Source organism: Pimephales promelas, chromosome 4, assembly GCF_988280905.1.
Source record: "Pimephales promelas chromosome 4, fPimPro1.hap1.1, whole genome shotgun sequence".
NCBI classification, from domain to species: Eukaryota; Metazoa; Chordata; class Actinopteri; order Cypriniformes; family Leuciscidae; genus Pimephales; species Pimephales promelas.
This window is the reverse complement of record NC_142772.1, coordinates 37,853,408-37,873,618: the sequence shown is the minus strand read 5'-3', so window position 1 is coordinate 37,873,618 and position 20,211 is coordinate 37,853,408. Positions and strand designations below refer to the sequence as shown.

At 39.8% G+C, this 20,211-nt stretch overlaps 1 protein-coding gene across 3 annotated transcripts; it reads left to right on the top strand.

Annotated features, from left to right (window-relative positions):
* The first annotated feature begins 1,236 nt into the window (after positions 1 to 1,236).
* brwd3 (bromodomain and WD repeat domain containing 3) lies at positions 1,237 to 20,202 on the top strand. Of its 3 annotated transcripts, none has more exons than XM_039659238.2 (40): positions 1,237 to 1,393; positions 1,528 to 1,586; positions 1,674 to 1,703; positions 1,847 to 1,906; positions 2,535 to 2,685; positions 2,839 to 2,937; positions 3,293 to 3,453; positions 3,751 to 3,972; positions 4,805 to 4,905; positions 4,989 to 5,059; positions 5,197 to 5,297; positions 5,470 to 5,510; positions 6,569 to 6,673; positions 6,839 to 6,992; positions 7,113 to 7,247; positions 7,571 to 7,699; positions 7,800 to 8,025; positions 9,180 to 9,314; positions 9,432 to 9,612; positions 9,879 to 9,969; positions 10,170 to 10,340; positions 10,474 to 10,550; positions 10,772 to 10,976; positions 11,052 to 11,150; positions 11,261 to 11,368; positions 11,496 to 11,620; positions 11,858 to 11,940; positions 13,081 to 13,192; positions 13,290 to 13,351; positions 13,442 to 13,597; positions 13,765 to 13,885; positions 13,996 to 14,121; positions 14,233 to 14,308; positions 14,460 to 14,510; positions 14,626 to 14,769; positions 14,873 to 15,025; positions 15,915 to 16,063; positions 16,155 to 16,231; positions 16,482 to 16,607; positions 17,975 to 20,202. In XM_039659238.2, exons 1-40 carry the CDS (start codon positions 1,360 to 1,362, stop codon positions 18,649 to 18,651), a joined length of 5,184 nt encoding a protein of 1,727 aa, XP_039515172.2. In that variant the 5' UTR covers positions 1,237 to 1,359; the 3' UTR covers positions 18,652 to 20,202. The 3 variants fall into 3 exon arrangements, with proteins under 3 accessions (XP_039515172.2, XP_039515173.2, XP_039515171.2); XM_039659239.2 differs by having other exon boundaries at positions 9,429 to 9,612; positions 10,477 to 10,550; XM_039659237.2 differs by having other exon boundaries at positions 9,429 to 9,612.
* The last annotated feature ends 9 nt before the right edge of the window (positions 20,203 to 20,211 follow it).

Below are 20,211 nucleotides of genomic sequence, written 5' to 3'. Positions count from 1 at the left end.
TAATTTATGAGACAAAAGGTTTTTACTTCTAAATTCAATCCATGCACTGAATCAAAAACAGTGCCTGTTTGAGTATTTTCACAAGCTGAGACATTCTTAGGATTCATTTATACATTAAAACTGTCATCTGTACAAATACAAGAGCTTCCAAAAAAGAGAAAATCATATTTCTCTGGATTTAAAGTTTGCAAATACTTTCCATCATTGAAAGAGTAAAAGTTCTGCAGATTTGCTGGGATTATAAGGGACTTGCAAGTTATTGGAAGATGAATGAAAAGACCCCTCTTTGTTTATTTGTACTTTTTCCCCCTTCCCAATTTTATTGGTGCATTGTTTTATTTATTTACTTGCACAAATGTATGCCATTATAAATGTATATTGTGTAAATGTATACCTTCTTGAATAAAAAAAAAATTCTGAAACCAACTCGATAGAGAGCAAAAAGGATTCAATGAAAACAACAGTCACAATGTAAACACTTTGTTGCTTTAGAAAAAGCTTTTTTTATTTAGTGTTAGAAAAAGTCTCTAAGACATTAAAACTGCACATAAATACATTTTAGATAGCTTTGAAAGCTATGATTCCAGCTCTTGCTGTGTGTGTCTAGTTGATGAATGAATGCAAGCATCCATGACCTCTAAAGTTTGAGTCATCTGAGAGGCAACACACTGACATCCTATAAATATTTTGCTCTGCTCCTCATAACTATGCAGAAAACATCAAATCAGGACACATAATTTGCGTACTAACATCTTAATAACTTTATTACATAATGAAGTGAAACCATGAGTGAAACATGCAATAAAAAACAACAGGGTGAATCATTTCTGCATATGTCCAACAGTCCATATGTCCAACTAAAATGTTTGATAGATGTATTTGAACACTTATTCGATATATGCACATTACATAATTGTATTACGTAAAATGGATAACCCATTCCTTACATAACACATGTATGGTAGCCTACATGGATTGTAGTATGGAACATTTCAACAGATCTTATGTTTAAACCACACACGCTTGACCTGTGATCCTCAATATGATGTTAAAAATTAAATGCGTCCATTTATTGCAATACATCAATGTTTTGGTTTCAACAAATTACCCAACAGACACCATCACACCATGTAAAATGTCCGCCCGTGGAAATTGTGAGCTCACCTGTGCGCTCTTATGGCGCCCCTGGCGGAGGAGCGCTGTACTATACTGGCACTGGCGTGCGGCTGCCGCGCGGGGGCGCTCAAACAAAGCAGCGCAAGCGGCGGCTGCAGGCCGAAACGCTGAGAGAAAATACAGCACAGGCCGCTCTTAGCAAGCAGAGCCTCACCAACCTCCATTTACCGCCCGGACCGGGCCATGGCGGCGGAACCGTGCTCGCAAATTGAAGCCGGTGGGCACCTCTCTAGCGTTATTTCTGCGTCTTTATCCCTAGAAAGACTTTAAGCATTGTTTAGCATTAGCCTGCGAGGCTAAGCTAGGCTAAGCTAAAGCTAATGATTGGTGTTGTTGTGTTTCTCTCTGCAGAACTTTATTACCTGATCGCCAGATTCCTGCAGTCAGGACCATGTCAGAAATCCGCTCAGGTGAGACGGAAAATGGCTTGTGAGTGTCGGTGTGTAGCAATGATTGTGTGTTACGGTGTGTGTGTGTAACTCTGTGTGTTTTTGCAGATGCTGCTTCAGGAGATGCACGAATATGAGGTGAGTTTCATGCCTCTTCTCTCACTCTAACCCGTTATTTCTCTCAAATTTCCCAACATCAGCATCTCCTCGTCATCCCAGCCCGGCTGCGTGTCTAAATCCCGCATGTGATGTGTTTTCTCCCCCGCTGTGTTTGTGTGCAGATCATTCCGAAGCGCTGGAGCTGGGATGGAAAGCTGTATAAGCGAAGCTTTGAAGACTGGGTGAGATTAAATAAACTATCGCACACATACACGCACGTGAAATACAGAACTAAACTCTCACATGTGCTTGGCTTACTTGCATTACAATGCATCAACTTATAAAAGCAATGATGAGAGAACGCGGTGCTAGCGGCGAGAATTATATTTTTATAATGTACACGAGTCTATAGTGTAGTGCGGGAAAGTTTTGGTTGTAAGAATTTCAATATAAAGTATTTGTTTTGAAATGAAAGGCTTTGTGCGTGCCGGCCGGGGGCGTTACGGCAGCGCATATATATCGAGAATGGATTGGTGGGTTGCTGCGTCAACCAAAGGCGGCAGCCAATCAAACCTCAGTTGCTACTTAGGAGACGAAAAAGATCGCTGGAGAAGGCGTCTGATTGGCTGGAGCTTGTGGAGGGAAAGGGTGGTCTTTCGGGAATAATATGGAATATGTTGGTGAAATTAAGCAAAATTCACGCTAGTTTATTACTATAATATAATACAAAATTATCAATACAATGTGTTTTTTAATACTATAATATTGTATGACTCGCATTGTTATTTCTATGTATTTAATCCTAATGCAAATAAGATTGGCTGCGTCTATCAAAGCACCTTATGTATCAATTATCTCTGTATGTTTCAGGTGTTGTTAAATCGGCACATACCTGCGGATTACCTGTTGCGTGTGTGTGAGCAGATTGGCCCACTGATAGATAAACACATTCCTCCCAGTGTTCCTGGAGTCCACAGTTTACTGGGCACTGGTCGACAGTCATTACTACGGACAGCAAAAAGTGAGAAGATCACTACATACAGTGAACAATGAGAACCCTTCTCAGTTATTCTGTACTATAAAGACTTGAGAAAAGCACACGATCACATTAACACTTTCCCTTATGTTAATTTTCTCCATCTGAAACAATTCAATCTTTTGTTCGCTCTCAAAGGTTCTTCTCATACAGTATGGAGTGGCTCTGCAGTAGTCGCCCTGCACAGGGGACGGCCCCCAGAACCACCTATAGACTGTGCCAAACAACCAAATATAGGTAAGCCCTGCTAACTAAATGGTGTATGTTTTGGGTTGGTGCTGTTTTAGCTTTAGTTTTAGGAATGACTACTTGGGATTGTGCACAGAGTCAAATTGAAAATAGTGCTTCATGGTAGCTGATTAAAGTAAAAAGTTCATAACTTGCATCTCAAAATCCTATCAATGACCAATGAATAGAACCAAGTCCCTGTCCTAAACTTATTTCTTATTTAAGAATCATTTCATTGCGACTTCAATGTTGTTGAATGAAGTTCACTTATTTAGCATGTTATTTAGTGATAGAATAATGTCCATCGGTGTAGACCAGCTTCTGTGGTTCTGTTGATTGTAACAGTCTAATTCTTTCTGCTCAGTGTCAATCATGGGTGCTCGCCAAAAAACAGGAGTAGCTCGATTTGGCCATGCTTTCCCCTCCTGCACCTACCAGCACATGAAGATGCATCGGAGGATCCTGGGCCATCTCTCATCAGTGTACTGTGTGGCGTTTGACCGCACTGGACGGCGCATTTTCACGGTAAAGAGGATGTGTGTAACACTCGGAAGTTTAGGATAGGGCATCAAATGGGCCTGATTTAGACATAAAAGTGAATTGTGTAATATTGTTGACTCCTGTCCTAGTTTAATAGTTTAACATGCATAGACAATTACAAGCCATGCACATGCATTTTTGATGTTGTTTTCATGTCATTGCTCAGTTTATTGCTTAATATACTAATGCAGGAAACACTGGTGTCTTGAAATCAGTAGTTTTATTATATGTTCTGTGTGTGCACGCTTGTAATCAAGGTTTATGCACATGTGTTTCTGTCAGGGTTCTGACGACTGTCTAGTGAAGATCTGGGCAACAGATGATGGCCGTCTGCTTGCCACTTTGCGTGGACACGCGGCAGAGATTTCAGATATGACAGTGAATTTCGAGAACACGCTCCTCGCTTCAGCCAGTTGTGACAAGATCATCCGTGTGTGGTGCCTGCGTACCTGTGCGCCTGTGGCTGTATTGCAGGGACACACAGCCTCCATCACCTCCATACAGGTGTGTGAACACACGTTTTCTTTATAGAGGAACAAAGTCACAAAACCTTCACCTTCTCTGCTCCTCTCTGGTGGAGTAAGCTGCCTACCTCCACGCAAACATCACACCTTTTCTTTTTTCTAGCTTGATTCCTAATCTTAATGTCTAATAAACCTGGCAGTATTAGAGATCTGCTCGCTTCACAGTACATGCTTTTCCACGTGAACTCATCTCTTTATGCACTGTGAGTGTAGGTCACTTATAACATGCACTGAACAGTACTTGTAATGAGAAGTGGTTAAAAACCAGCTGGTTTCAGCAGTCTAAAAGAAACTTTAAGGGCTCTCTGCAGTTTTTATCGTTAAAATAAAAGTTTGATGGCTTAATGTTTAAAAATGAAGACATCCAAAAATATAAATTGCAATTTTACAGTTGTACTGTAAAATAAGATTATTATTTTTCTTAAAGAGCCCTAGTTATGCTTTTTACCCATTACCTATCATAGAGTGTGTAATAGAGTTTTAAAGATCAACGTGGATGTCATAAAGTTAATGTCACCTAAAAGAAAGAATCGCTGAAATAAGTCGTCCATCTGTCCAATCAAGAGTAGAGTAGGCTCTCAGAAAGGAGGAGTTTAAACTTTAGAGAGACAATCTTTGAACAAACCATTATTGTACTCTTTGAGAAATGAGGTGGTGTTCAATACACATTGTAGGAGACCTCAAAAACAGAATTGGGATTGGATCCTTTAAAAATAGCATAATGGGGCGTTTAAAGGACTCGGTAAGACTACAGTAACTTTAATTCAGATGTTTTTGGTGGTTAAAGGATATTTTTCTGTCTGTCTCTGCAGTTTTCTCCATCAGCATTAGGTTCCTCTCGGTATCTGGCCACCACTGGAGCTGATGGCATGGTGTGTTTCTGGCAGTGGAACTCACTCAGCATGAAGTTTGTGTGAGTGTCATTTGTATGTTTTAAATGATTCACTTTTATTATTTAGAGTAACTTTGCAATTAGCTGTGTGTTTGTGTTTGCAGTGAAAAGCCTGTAAAGTTCATGGAACGCTCTCGTCCCGGAGTTCAGATATCCTGCAGCTCCTTCAGCACTGGTGTGTTAAGCCACACTTACACTCCAACTTCCAAACACTTAATGATCTGATTCAAATAAACATTTTTTTCATGTCTCTTTATTATCATCTCATGACCAGTCGGATTATAATTCTGACATTGTGTCCTTTGACCCCAGGTGGAATGTTTCTGGCCACTGGAGGCACAGATCACATGATCAAAGTTTACTACCTCGGCACAGAGACGCCTGTGAAGTTTTCTGACCTGGACTCCCACACGGTGAGAGCGTGAAACACAGAGAAGGAAGCCAGTGGACAGACAAGAAAGCAAGAGAGATAGTGATAGAAAGGAGAACTTGTAAAAAATAATGTAGAATGGGAAATGAGAAACATGTTAGAAATGTGCTGATTTAAGAGTTTCATTCATTTTAATGCATGTTTTTGTTTTACAGGATAAAGTTGTTGCTATTCAGTTTTGCAATAACACTGACAGGTACGTTTTTTTTATATGTTATGGTTCCTTTCGTGCTTGTTCATTGGGATGTACCATATATCTTTATTGGTTTTTGGGTGTTTTTAAAGGGATACGTCACCTGTGGAAAGATGAATATGAATTTAAAATGGGTCATTTATGTTGAAGAGAAAAGCCACAAAATGTATTTTTGGCTTATGTGGATGAAAGACAACAACTCCCAGCATGCACTTGCTTTGTTGCCCTAGGAGGCCACGCCTACCGGTAACAGAGCGCAGTAGTTATACAACAAGTCTAGGCTATTAGTGAGTCTCTGTGATGAGTCTGCCCGAAAATGTGTTTTGAGATCGGCCAAAATGTCCGGGATTCGGCTTTTGCATTCTCCATTCATTATGTTTACCGCGGCGAGCAGAACGAGACTGAGGGCCGCGGGAGAACGGTGCGAGGCCAGTGAGAAACCTGTGAGACGCACCGGTCTCGTATCCCTCACGGAGGAGCAGGGATTTTCTTAGCGATGTTAAAACACACATAAACCAATCACTTGTTTAGCATTCATGTAAACACTACATTCAGATTCACCAATGGAATGAATTCAGGTAGATTGACACAAAAGGTGAGATGTAAACAATGAATGGCAACTGCAAAAAGCAAAAGCTGAATCCAGGATATTTTACGATCTCGACGGCCGGAAAAAGAGGATGGTAACCCCTACTACTCGGCTTTCTCCACAAAATAAGAGCCTGCTAGCTTAGTTTCCAAAAAAAGATGGCTGACACTATGTGTACATTCTTTGAGTGAGATCCCACCCTCTATTGGGTGGGTTGAAAACTTGCCGGACAGCCCCTACTACTGACTGTAGTCTTTAGCCTCTGGCCAAAAAATCCTCCTATGATGCAAAATGACGATTTTTGCATCATCGGATGATTTTTTTCCAGACAAAAAAAAATACATAAATCTCTCGTCTCTGGGGGATATGAGGGTGGAAAGCATGTTATTTTAAAATGCTACAGGTTTTCTACTAATACAAAGCTAAATGCTAAAGTAAATCCCTTTAAGTGTTGGCTGCTCTGTATCTCCAGTCTCAGGTTTGTGAGTGGTAGTCGGGATGGTACGGCTCGGATTTGGCATTACCAACAGCAGGAATGGAAGAGTACGGTGCTGGACATGACCACCAGATTACCAGGGTGAGTGTGTGTGTACATATCCGCTAATTGTGAGATCAGGCAGGTTTCTCAAGCATAGTTTGGACTGGATCTAAATGTTAACATTACATATTGTTCTTTTGGAGGATGAAAAAAATGTAGTTGGTCCTTGAATTGTCTATGTGGACATATGTATTGTGTTCACAGGAGTGCTGTGATATCAGGCGATGATAAATTGACAAAGTTGGTGGTGACCATGGTCGCGTGGGATCGTTGCGATCGTTCCATCATCACAGCCGTTTCAAACTGCCTCCTCAAAGTCTGGAGCTCAACAAATGGCCAATTACTACATGTGCTGTCGGTATGTGTGTGTGAGAGGCAGAATTCAGTCTGTTCCTTTTGGTCCTTGTTTTGTAATTCATAGGAGGAACTTTCTGTGACTATGCATGGATCATATAGGCAAATGTTTATCTGTCCTTAGGGTCATGATGATGAAGTGTTTGTTTTGGAAGCTCACCCCTTTGACTCCCGGATCTTGTTATCTGCTGGTCATGATGGTAACATCTACATTTGGGACCTCAGCAAAGGCCAGAAGATCAGAAACTTCTTCAATATGGTGAGATATTGATTTCAATTAAAACTTATTAAACCTATTAAACATTATTAAATTTATTTTAATATATTTTTTTATAATAATATTTATTTTATTTATTTTACCAGTTATTTTAAATTGTAATAGTTTTTCACAACATTACTGTTACCTTTACCTTTATCAATTAAAATGCAGCCTTGGTGACCTCAAGACTTCTTTCAAAAAACTTTAAATAATCTTACTGACCTTAAATGTTTGAATTGTAGTGTATACTACAGTCTAGATTTCGATAAAAGTGCTGCTTATCACAGACGTTGAATTATTTTCTGTCACCTTTTGTCTTTTAGATTGAGGGCCAGGGGCATGGTGCTGTTTTTGATTGTAAATTTTCAATGGATGGGCAGCACTTTGCCTGCACAGACTCTCATGGTCATCTGCTCATCTTCGGCTTTGGGTGCAGTCAGCCTTATGAAAAGGTGTGTGTGTCTCAGTCTCAGATGTGTGATATTCTTAGCCTGTTGTGCAGTTGATCGAATCCACTCTTGTTCACATTCCAATGCTTCTCTATGCTTTCAGATTCTAGACCAAATGTTCTTCCATACGGATTACCGGCCATTGATACGGGACTCCAATAACTTTGTTCTAGATGAGCAGACGCAGCAGGCACCCCATCTTATGCCTCCACCTTTCCTGGTGGACGTAGATGGGAACCCCCACCCTCCTCGTTACCAGCGCCTAGTGCCGGGAAGAGAAAACTGCAAAGAGGAGCAGCTTGTGCCACAGCTCGGCTACATGGCTAATGGTACATTTATCAGGTTTACGTGGCTAATAACAAATGACACAAAGCATCACTTCACGATTAATGCAAATTGTATAGCCATAGTAATAATCATTATTAATGTTTTAATTGTCTTTTATTGTCTTTAATTGTCTTTAATTATATTACTCATAGATTTGCACAACTAATTATAGCCAAGTTAATACATCATTTTTCAAGTAGAAATTTTTAAAACATCCTGCTTTCCTCCATGGAAATTTCACAATTTCAGTTGCCTATATCATTGACATGTCATGATTCTTGATACAAATACCAATGCTACAGCAAAAACGCATATATATGAAAAAAATCCAAATACATTTTGTTTAAATAAAAATGATGGCATGTACTATTTGTCACAAAATACTGTGGGCTTTTCTTTTTACTAGACATAGCTGTAGCAACAATATTGCTGATTATTTGGTCCTTTTAATCAGTCACACACCACTTGTGTGGCCATGTTTACACATGGTATTAGGATGCGTTTTGTTCAGTCGGATCACAAGTAGACGAGGGAGACCCATTTTACCCTCTGTGTTTTAAATTAGCCTCTTTTGTCCACTCTCAGCCACTTCTGTATTGAAGGGAGGGTCTGTGGGCGGGTAAATGTATGGGTTTCATTAACTTTCGGTTTAATGGACAAAATGAGTTCACACAATTTACATATGAACACGAAACGATGGAAAACATACGGAGAGTAGCCGCTTTCGTTTCTGCTCTGACAGCCGCAAGACCACACATATTCTGAGTGTGTGTTAGAAACTTTATATCTTCAGCTGATAAAGTTTAAATCCCATCTGACTATTGTGCTTCGCATAATGTTTAAGCATTAGTCTTTTTGTGGCTGTTCAAATGCATTTTACACTTGTTTTTAGCGTCATCCACTTGTGATCAGATTGGCGATAAGTTGTAAGTTTAACTTACAACTTAATTATAAAGACTTAATACCAGGTGTAAACAGGGCCTTTGGCTCAAATTTATTTCCTATGAAAAGCTATGAAGATGAGGGCCTCATTAGGGTTAATTTTTAATGAAATACTCCCTGTTCTTAATGATATGTCATGTTGTAGTCCTTTATTTGAGGACTAGTTTAGTGCTTAGTCTAAATTAGCTTGTTGAGAGTCTTTTAATGTTTTTAGGTGATGGTGAAGTGGTTGAGCAGGTGATTGGCCAGCAGACCGCTGAGGATTCTCAGGAAGAAAGCCCATTGGATGATCTGATTAGGCAGCTCCAGAACCAGCAAGATGAGCATCGCAACCCAGGAAATCCTGCAGGTGAAAACAAGCCAATCTGATTTGGAACCTTTTTTAGATTAAAATGTATTATTTATTTTAAAACCGTTTCAGCTGTTCGTTTAGAGGTTGTGACATTTAAAGTTGTTGGGTCAGTAGGTGCTGAAGTGGCTGGGGGTCCTCTATCACCCCCTAACGTTGGGCTGCGACGTAGCGGACAAGTTGAGGGTGTACGGCAGATGCACAACAATGCCCCCCGCAGTCAGATGGCCACTGAGAGAGACCTGTTGGCATGGAGCCGGCGCGTAGTGGTTAATGAAGTCCAGTCTGGCATTTTCAGGTATATATGTGAATTCAGTTTGACCACACTATTCACAACTGTTAGTGCTAAGTTGTATGTATACAGTACATAGAATATAAAGATTAAAAAACTGATTCTACACAATACAATTGATTTGAAACATGTTTGTGGAGTTATAAGATTTGAATAATATACATGACTTTTCCAGGTCCAGAAATCACACATGGACACTAAACTGTCCATGTTGGTTTCTTGTGAACAGCTTTGTGAGCTCAAACCCTGATGTGATGTTTGTGTTTCTTTAGAGTGATGGAAGACAATAGGAGTGCTAAAGGAGAGGTGGAACGGCTTTTCTACAACATTGAGAAGAAGAAAAAATCTGCACCCACAATAGGAGTGAGTTTAATAGACATATACACACAAACAAAAATGTCTGATGTTGTTCATTATTACTGTTGTTTCTTTTTTTAAATGCATTGATCTCGCTTTGAAATTAGCCATAGATGCTGGTATGGCAATACAAACAAACAAATATAGTCACTTTTTACTGTGCCAGTCTAGCGTAAAAATCTTACTTTATCCCCATCTATCTGTAGAGTGAACCTGTGGGTAACAACGTTCGCATGTTACGAAGGCCACAGCGCAAGGCTCAGCAGAGGAGACACACATATCAGACCCGCTCGACTCGAGATAGGAGACGCAGCTCAAGCGTGCTCTCGTACACCCGTAACGAGGAAAGTGAGAGAGAGTCTGACAGTGAAGCAGAGGTAAGACAGCAGTTGGTGTTTGTCCTTGAACTCTGCTCATCTTTAATTGGCTTTTATTATCAAGATTTATTGTTTACTTTTTTTTTTTAAATACTTTATTAAATATGCAACATTTCTGTATGTGTGAACCTAGCAGGAAGAGGACCAGAATGAGAACAGTGATGGGTCATCGGATGGTGAAGCTCAGTGGGAGAATGACAGTAGCTCCAGGTTCAGTCTCCAATTAGTCACACATATTTCACAATATAAATAATGCAAATTAAGCCTTGTGATGTTGGTCTAGAACTGGCTTAGGTTTAATTTTTTAACAGTTATTTAATAGTTTTTAACTGCATATGGAATTAAACAGTCTGACAATTAGCTGTTTGATCATGGTTTACAGCTTTTGATTTTGTCTATTTAGCTCTTTCCTGTTTAAATCTGTTTTACAGTGACTCTTCCAGTGAGTATTCTGATTGGACGGCAGATGCGGGAATCAACCTCCAGCCCCCCAAACGAACAACCAGAAGACAGGCCCCTGTTGCCGGGAGCAGTAGCTCTGAAGATGAGGATGGGACAGGGCAGGGAGAAGGGGAGGCTGAGAGAAAGAGTCGACGGACTGAAAAGAAAAAAAAACTGAAACAGACTAAACCGCGGGTGAGCATCCATTCGTTCATTCATCATTCATTCATCCATATTTTTTCTATTACAATAATGTGTGTGCGTGTTTAGTCTGTGCCTGCTGGAGAATTAGAGGAATGGTTGCCGCCCTCTTGGATCATGGAAACAATTCCAAGACGATCACCTTTCGTACCTCAAATGGGAGATGAGGTGAGTTCCTTTAAATATAGACATGCTCACTAAATGAGCAGAAATAAGTACAAGGATTTGCATTATGGATGCATCTTTCTGCAGTCATTTCTCTCTCTGTCTCTCTGTAGTTGATATATTTCCGCCAGGGTCATCAAGCATATGTCCGAGCCGTGTGTCGTGCCAAAACCTACAGCGTGAATCCTCAGAAACAGCCCTGGAATCGCTTGGATCTCAGGGTAAGATTTCCTGTCTCATGATCATTCTCACTTGTTATTAGGCATAATCTGGTCTGCATCACATGTGGTTGACCCATTCTCCAGACAGACCAACGGGAACATGTATGTTGTTTGTTTGTTCTCTTAGGATCAGGAATCTGTCAAAGTAGTGGGTATTAAATATGAAGTCGGGCCGCCAACTCTGTGCTGTCTCAAACTGGCCTTCCTGGACCCCACCTCAGGGAAAATGACCAACGAATCCTTCAGCTTGAAGTATGCATGCTTATATTTCCAAAAACACACACCAACACATTTTGTTTGATTTTTATTAATTCATGAATTATTTTTGACAATACACTTGCTGGTTTACTGGGATTGTAACATTATTGGTATTGGAATAGCACAATAATTACAATAAAAACTGATCAATAAATGTAATATGGATGTTAGGATAGGATTCTTCATGAAAATGAGATTGTAAATGATGGCTGTCTCAATCTCTTTTTTTAGGTATCATGATATGCCTGATGTCATCGACTTTCTGGTGCTACAACAGATTTATAATGAGGCCAAAGCACGAAACTGGCAACCTGGTGTGTTTGTGTTTTTAAATTGTGGTGCATGCTAGAGTCTGAAGCTAGTGCTCAAGCTTAGGATTAGGAAATGAACTAACCTCTACCCAAAGTATTGAACTTCAGTTTGTTTGCGCTGAGGTTATCAATGATGCCTCAAATCATTTGGTTTGTTGAGAGGTGCGCTATTACTTTTCGTGATTGAGCTTACAATTTGCACTTTACTTTTTTTCCAATTTCCACACACACTATTCTTCACATCGCCAGTGACAGACTTATGCGTGCTGTTAGTAATAGGATAGATAATTATGTTTTGCAGCAGCCCACAATCCATTTCTTTATCCCGACTATGCAGATTGCAGACCTTTAACCCGAGCCAAGGGGTGTAACAATACCCTCATGTCACGATTCGATACATATTACGATACTGAACTCACGATAAGATATTATTGCGATACTCCAAAACATAAAGGATTAACAAAAAATGTATTGTTGATTAAAATGCTAAATTTGATATTACATTGTGGGTTTAAATAAATAGGCTTGGACTTGGTGCTTGTAACCCAAGGATAATGATGACACTAGAATAACAATATTCATGATTCTGAAGCTGAAAAAAATACAGAATAATTTTAAACGAATATTACTGCACTCTGTCACTGACTAGATGTATTTCAAATAAATGTCAGGTAACATAAGACATCTGGCATTATCAGGACGCACAAATATTCCCCCATTGCATTATTCTACATTATAATCAACATTATATATAGTAGTTTAATGTAGTATTGACACTAAAATTCTGAAAACTTGATTTTTTTTCTCACACAGTAATTTTTATTTTGGGGTAATTATCCACGATAAGTATTGTTGCATTTTCGTAAGGTGATGTATTGTGACACGATATATTGTTAAACCCCTACGAGCCATACAAGAATATCATAGAGGCTTGTGGGTGGGCTTTTTTCATTTGAGCCAGTAAACGACCACCCAGAACATCCTATTAACTATTTACCAACATGCTATAAAATGTGAAGAATGCCTTAGTGACTGCATAGCATAGGTTATTATTCTATTAATCCTGTTGTGGTATAGACAAATGTGTGTATGTTTCTTATGCGTAATGTTATGATGATAACAGCTATATATTTGTGTGTGCAGGTCACCGTTTCAGGAGCATCATTGATGATGCCTGGTGGTTTGGTTCTGTGGAGTGTCAGGAGCCGTTTCAGTCTGAATATCCAGACAGCCTGTTTCAGTGCTACATTGTCAGGTACATGGGTTTGATACCCGCTTTACCAGAGTATGAAGTTAAACATTTTGCTGATTATTGTGAGGTAAGTGTCAATAATCGGTGTGTTATTTTGCAGGTGGGATAATGGAGAGAGAGAGAAGATGAGTCCGTGGGATATTGAGCCCATACCTGAAGAAGGTACTGACACACTTTACTTCACCCATGAGCTCGGACAGTAAATCAGCAATACATTCTGGCATGTCTAATGGTGTGATTGACTTTCCACAGCTCAAGTCCCAGAGGATACTGGTGACAGTGTCCCTGTCACAGAGGACGAGCTTCAGTCCCTACTGTACCGGCCACAGGAGGGAGAGTGGGGGCTGCACACACGAGATGAGGAGTGCGAGAGAGTAATCGCGGCCATAGATCAGCTGCTAACCCTTGGTATCACAAGTGCACACAAACCACCCAAAGCTACTATCAGTATTCATTAAAAACTTTGAGCAAAAATACAGTAAAACAGTCATTTTGTGAAAAATTGTTGCAATTTAAAATATCTATTCATAATATAGCATGTTCCTTGCTTAATTATATTCTTGTGTGTTTTACAGATGTGGCAAAGGCGTTCTCCTGCCCTGTCGATTTGAGGGAATATCCGCTGTACTGCACTGTTGTGGCCTATCTCACTGACCTCAGCACCATCAGAACAAGATTGGTGCATCGTTTCTACAGGTATACTCAGCTCACTGACCACTGCATCATCTGACATAAATGAGTGCCCCGTTCCTCCAGGTACACACAGACAACTGCTGGAGTTCTCACACCTCTTTTTGTATGTGTAGGCGAATCTCAGCACTTATGTGGGAAGTGCGTTACATCGAACACAATGCTCGAACATTTAACGAACCACAGAGCCCCATTGTCACAGCAGCGAAAACGGTCACCGACGTTCTGCTGCGTTTTATCAGGTCAGAGAAGACACGATCATACACATTTTTACATTACGATCCCCTTGGTTCACCTGCTGGGATCAGTGACCATGCTGAGCTTTTTCATTTTTATTGTACATGTGTCTGTAGGGATCAAAGTTGTACAGATATTTTGGATTTGCACAATAAGATGAAGACTGAATTCAGCAGTGCAGATGAGGAAGAGGTGAGCTTGGGTCTGTGTTTGTGTACAGAGCTCAACAATATGTTTGTCTTCTGACCCAGGACCAATGTGCCTAAGCTTTGGGAAAGCCACGGCCTGGTGTATATATTTTAGTGTGAAGAGGAACTGTTCATCGTCTTTGTTTGTTCTCTAGGAGACTGTGGATGTGGACTCGGACACTCCCGGCACCTCCACTGGTCAAAGGGTGAGACAATTCAAGCACATGCATGTTAAATTAAGCTTTGTAATCTACTTATTATGAAAACGTTATAGTACCAGCTGTGTTTTCTTTAACCCCCCCCCCCCCCCACTATTTACAGAGGTCCAGTAATGTGCCTCAGAAGCGTGGCGTGGTCCTTGATATAAACGCATGGAACAGACAATGCAAAGACCTTGTGAGGAGAATGATGGCAAGCCCAGATTCAGAGCCATTCCGCCAGCCTGTTGACCTCTTCATTTACCCGGTAGCTCATTCTTCCCTCATTCTTTCATTCCTTTCCTTCCTGTACTTTCCATCTTATCCATTTAACAATATTCCATTGTGTTCTTTTTTTCTCTCTGTATCAGGATTACCGTGATATTATAGACACTCCTATGGATTTGGGCACAGTCTCTGAGACCCTAATGGGTGGGAACTACGAGAATCCCATAGAGTTTGCCAAAGATGTGCGGCTTATCTTCAGTAATTCAAAAGCCTACACGCCTAACAAGAAGTCTAGAGTAAGACCAGCACCCTTCAATCACACTCATCACTTTTATAATAGAGCAATACGTGTTGTATTTTACAATGGCTTCAAATGCGGCTCAACCAATCAGAATCAGTGCCTGAGAATTATTAGTTTTATAAACCGACAATGAATTAATTAATGAGATGTATTTATATTCTTACTACATGTACACTACCAATCAAATGTTTGGTCGAAGCCTATTGTTTTTAAAAAATAAACAAAAATCAAATTAACTTTTTGTTCATTAAATAATTCTGGGGAAAAAAACACAAAAATATCAAGTAGTACTGTTTCCAACATTGATAATAATATGAAATGTTACTTGAGCAGCAAATCAGCATATCAGAATTTCTTGTGTAATGTCTTTGCCAGGTAGCTGACCAAATAGCCACAGTATATTGTGTGTGAGTGATTTTGTACTGGGTTGACCTACATTATTATTCTGAAGTCTCGTGAGATTTTGCGAGATTTCCTGTGTTCACAGTCTAAACTCTGGTTAAAAATCTTTTCGTGTGTGGGGTCTTTGACACATCATGGCACACCCAACACTATAGGAGCAAAACGGTTAAATCTAGGATAACCAGGGAAACCAAGTTATCGATTGTAAAACTAATTAAAATATAAACTGTTTTAAAAATGTGTTATTTGGCAAGTGACCATGGTATAAGCGGGTTAATGCCCTTCGAAGTGTCCATTGTCTAGGTATTAATGGACTTCGGCGGAGACAACCACTGCGTGTCGGACGATTCACGCCTCGCCGTCGTCCATTAATACCTAGACAATGGACACCTCATCGGCATTAATCTTTACATATTGCATTAATGTATAAAGTATGTTTTATGTTTATCCACAGTATTACTCTGATATTGCTTTTTGTTTAGATCTACAGTATGACTCTGAGTCTGTCGGCGTTCTTTGAGAATCAAATTATTCCCATAATCTCAGACTACAAATCTGCTGTTCAGAATCAGCGTAGGAGTCAACAGAGACTTAGTTGCAGCAAGAGATTGCAGAGTTCCTATCCCAACAGGTAAAACATGTACACTCAATATCAAATCATGGTACACACAGTTTTTTTTTTTTTTTTTTTACCCGTTTTAAACTTTTGTGTGTTTCGGCAGCCCCAAAGGAAAACAGAAATCTGTAAAGAAAACCTCCCAGATGACTCCAAAGTCCCGCTCAAGGAAATCCTCTCAAGGTGTGTAAGAGTCTTAGAGAGGCTGTAATTACCACTGTGAACTTGGGTTTTCTTTGAACCCTTACTTTCGAAATTGGGGTTGTCTCATATCAACAATAATGGTAGAATTGAAATGTTAGTGATCATCACTTCATGCTTGAACCCCTAATAACTGTCTGTAGGTTTAGTAGTAGTCGGCTAATGAGACACCACCTTAAGTCACAGCTGGTTTTTTTCATGGGAGAGTCAAAGTGTTTGCTTCTTTCACCAGATTCAAGTGTTGCACAAGCTGATGAAGACAGTCAGCCATCCTCTTCATCTTCATCATCCTCCTCCTCATCTTCCTCGTCCTTTTCATCAGAGCCTGCAGGAGCCGACCGAGTTACACGCAGCCGAGGTACACAAACAAACATGCTCTTCCACTCTCTCAAAATTTTTTTTATTATTAAATCATTTTATTCAGCAACAATGTATTATGTTGATCAAAAGACTTTTCTCATGTTACACAAATTTCAATTTATAAATGTGCTGTTTTCTCAAACATTAAAAAATCCTGAAAAAATGCATCGGTTTCAGCGAATCAGCATATTAGTATGATTTCTGAAGGGTCATGTGACACTGAGAATGGTAATGACGATTTTCGCTAAATTTGAATGCCCCCGCTGAATATTTTCTTCCATGAATATATGAAGATGATATATATAAAAATAAAGATCTGAGCCTCTGCTTTTAGGCAAAAAAAAACGTTTTTATTTTATCTTCATCTGTTCTTTTTTTATTGCCTCTTGAACAGAGGTAGGTTTTGTCAAAAACACAACATTTTGGACAAAAAACTGAGAAAAAGGTATTTTTATCAAACAAGTGCATTTAAAAGCAGAATACATTCAGATGTTGTTTCCTTCATATATAAAACTTTCCAAAATAAATTAAAAACATAAAATAAATGTAAAATATATCAAATTTCCCAGGATGTAAGGGAAATGTAACTTTTGCAATAAAACTTCTGCCTCTGCCTCTCTGTGTTCTACCTGTGAATAATGAATAATTGGAATTACAATAAACAGGCCTAGACACACACACACACACACACACACACACACACACAAATACATATTACAATGTGGTAAATGTGCACAAAGAGAGAAAAAATTTGACAATTACACCTTATATATTTAGACAGCCACACATAAATGCCTGTAAGTGCCTTATAAGTGTCATAATATTATACGATCTATCTGCGGCACGTCCATGGCTAGCATGAACATGTGCATCTCTCTCACTGACTACTTCGTCCCGATCAGATTCAGAATGATCAAATAAAGAGTGATCGGACTCCGAGTCCATTAACCTCCAGTACTTCAGCCATATACCTCTGCATTGTCTGTCTGATACATTCTCACTACTCCACTGTTTGAGACGATTGCAATCTGTTTCTCTAAACAAAGAGTTGCGCAATCATTCAGGACATGCGCGCGGGTCTTCCTTACCGTATACCACCTAAAACACGGATACCCGGAAAATTCCGTGTTTGGCGCAGATGCGTTTTTTCATTAAACACGGAAAATTCCGTGTTTGGCGGGGAAAGAGTTAAAATTCAGCTTTTCATAATAAATAGATTTACATTTTAAAATTAGAATGGAAAACAAAATATTAATGTTTTTACTGCATTTTTGAACAAATAAATGCAGTGGTGAGCAAAAGAGTGTATAAGGTGTATTGCAAATAATTTTTTACCTTCATGTTGACTCTGATATTGTGTCCTAGGTGCCAATGACTGCCTGCCAAATGAAGGTCGAAGTTCACGTAGGAGAGGAGCAGCATTAGCAGAAGAGGGAGAAGTCTCTGAATGTGAGAGCACCAGCTCGTCATCCTCCTCAACATCCGCATCGTCGTCCTCCAAAACCTCGTCGTCTTCGTCTGAGAGCGACGACAGCGGGACTGAGGTGGGCGGCTTTGCAGATGGCGGCGACCATGACTACAGCAAAGCCCCGCAACAAAAACAGAGAGGCAAAGAGGCAGCAGCCTCTGTCGATAACGCAAAGCGGAAGCGCAAAGGAGAAGAGCAGACAACAGAACCTGAGAAACGAGCGCGGCGGGCGGATGAAAATGAAGAGGAGGAGCCTGAGGAAGAGGAAGAACCAGATGAAGAGGAGGAACCTGAGGAGGAAGAAGAGGAGCTGGATGAGGAAGAGGAGGACTCTGAGGATGAAGACCTCATTTCTTCAACAAAAACTGGAAGTCAGAGGTCAAATCAAAGGACTGCAAAGTCAGGGCGGGTTAATACTCGTAACCAGGGACGAAGGACTGTTCTATACAACGATGACTCTGAAGAGGAGGGGCTGACGACAGACCCTCTGAATCTTGGAATGTCCCGTTCTGGAAGGGTCCGTCGCATGACTGAACGTGCGAGGGTTAGCCATCTTATGGGTTGGACACATTGACATTTTATGATCCTCACACAGACTCACTACAGCGATACTGCAGGGATTTTGTTTTTAGTACTGTCTTTTTGTGACTTGTTTTTTTTTTTTTTTTTTACTATTGTTGTCTCCGAGACTTGATGTTCATGACTCTTCCTGGATTGTGGTGCTTTTTCTTCTCTGGTTTTCACGGAAACTAACTTGCCATCAACTAATCCGCCACCTCTGCCTTATTCTAGTCCAGAGTGGTCCTTCCTTTCTTCCTTCTTTTGTTCTTCCCTCCCTCCTGAATGACTTTGATTCCCATCATGGTTCTTTAGGTTTCCATTTTCCAGTCATAAAGATGGTGCTGCTCTCTTCACTTTCTCCATCTTGCGTTCTTTTCATACTTTTTTACATGGGGTCGAGAACACTTACGTTTACCATATAATTCAGCTGACTTGACTTTACTATTAAATCAGGTAATGCATTTACCTCTGTTCAATAATATAATACATTTTAGTCATATGATTTAGTGCAGGTGCAAACTGATGCATTAACTACTTCCAGATCACTTGTGCTACTCCTCGTCCATTAAAGTACAGACACGAGGAGGATTATGTGAAATGTAGGAGAAAATGCACTCAAATACACTTCAGACTGTTTTTACAGAATATATTTATATTTTTCCACTCTTGTATGATACACTTTAATTCATTTTTATCTTGCAGTAAGGAGAAGATTAGTATTGATGATGTTTGCACATTTTATGTCAAGTATATGTGGCAGCTGATTGGTTGGTGATGTTTGAATCCTGGACTCTGGTTCAAATATAATGTAAATTGAAGACTGTGCCCTCAGGCTATCTGAGGAGCATCAGAATGGTTATTTTTTCATCTTTTTTTCTTCTGTACCATTATCATGGATAACTGAAAAGACTGTTGTGTTTTGGACAAGGGAGGCAACAAGAACAGTCGTCTGATTATCAAGTGCTCATTTAATCCATGCTGATGTGTTTTTCATTGGTGTATTTTCAGGATGGTGAATACAAAGCCTAAATTGAAGAGATCATGAGTTGAATCTGAGTTTGGTTTGTGGTGTTAAAAGGGTGTTTACAAAAATGTGATTAACACACTGGTACATATCTCTCTCTCTCTTTGTTTTGCCCTTTTCTTACCTTGTTATTTTTATCTCTCTTTTCTCACTTTAGTTTTTCCTGTCCCTTAATGCACTGAAATGGAAAACACTCTCTCCATCCAGTCCCTTATCTGCTGTTTGAAAGACTTTTCTCAGCCAATCAGGATACAGCATTAACCTCCACAGGCTCTCTCTGGTCAAGAGCTGAGCAGTCTGAGTTTATTTTGTCTGTTCCTTTCCTTTCCATCTATCATGGCCTGGGTTGTGTGTTGTTGTTTTTTTTTTTTTTTTTTTTGTAAATGTGTGTGTGTCAGGGATCTGTTGTCATTGGGTGACAAAGCCTGGATCTGTTTAGTGACACTGATGGTGAAGATGGTCATGATGTTTGATGTCATAAGCATATGTCTGTTTATTTGTTTTCTATGCTTTTTTTATAATAAAGGTGTAAAACTGTGATTAGTCTCT

Bases quoted from the DNA above. Each gene is read 5' to 3' on its own strand.
- brwd3 (XM_039659237.2), top strand. From the start codon at position 1,360: ATGGCGGCGGAACCGTGCTCGCAAATTGAAGCCG. The intron at 6,993-7,112 runs GTATGTGTGTGT...ATCTGTCCTTAG, and splicing joins AATTACTACATGTGCTGTCG to GGTCATGATGATGAAGTGTT. The intron at 13,352-13,441 runs GTACTGACACAC...GACTTTCCACAG, and splicing joins TGAGCCCATACCTGAAGAAG to CTCAAGTCCCAGAGGATACT.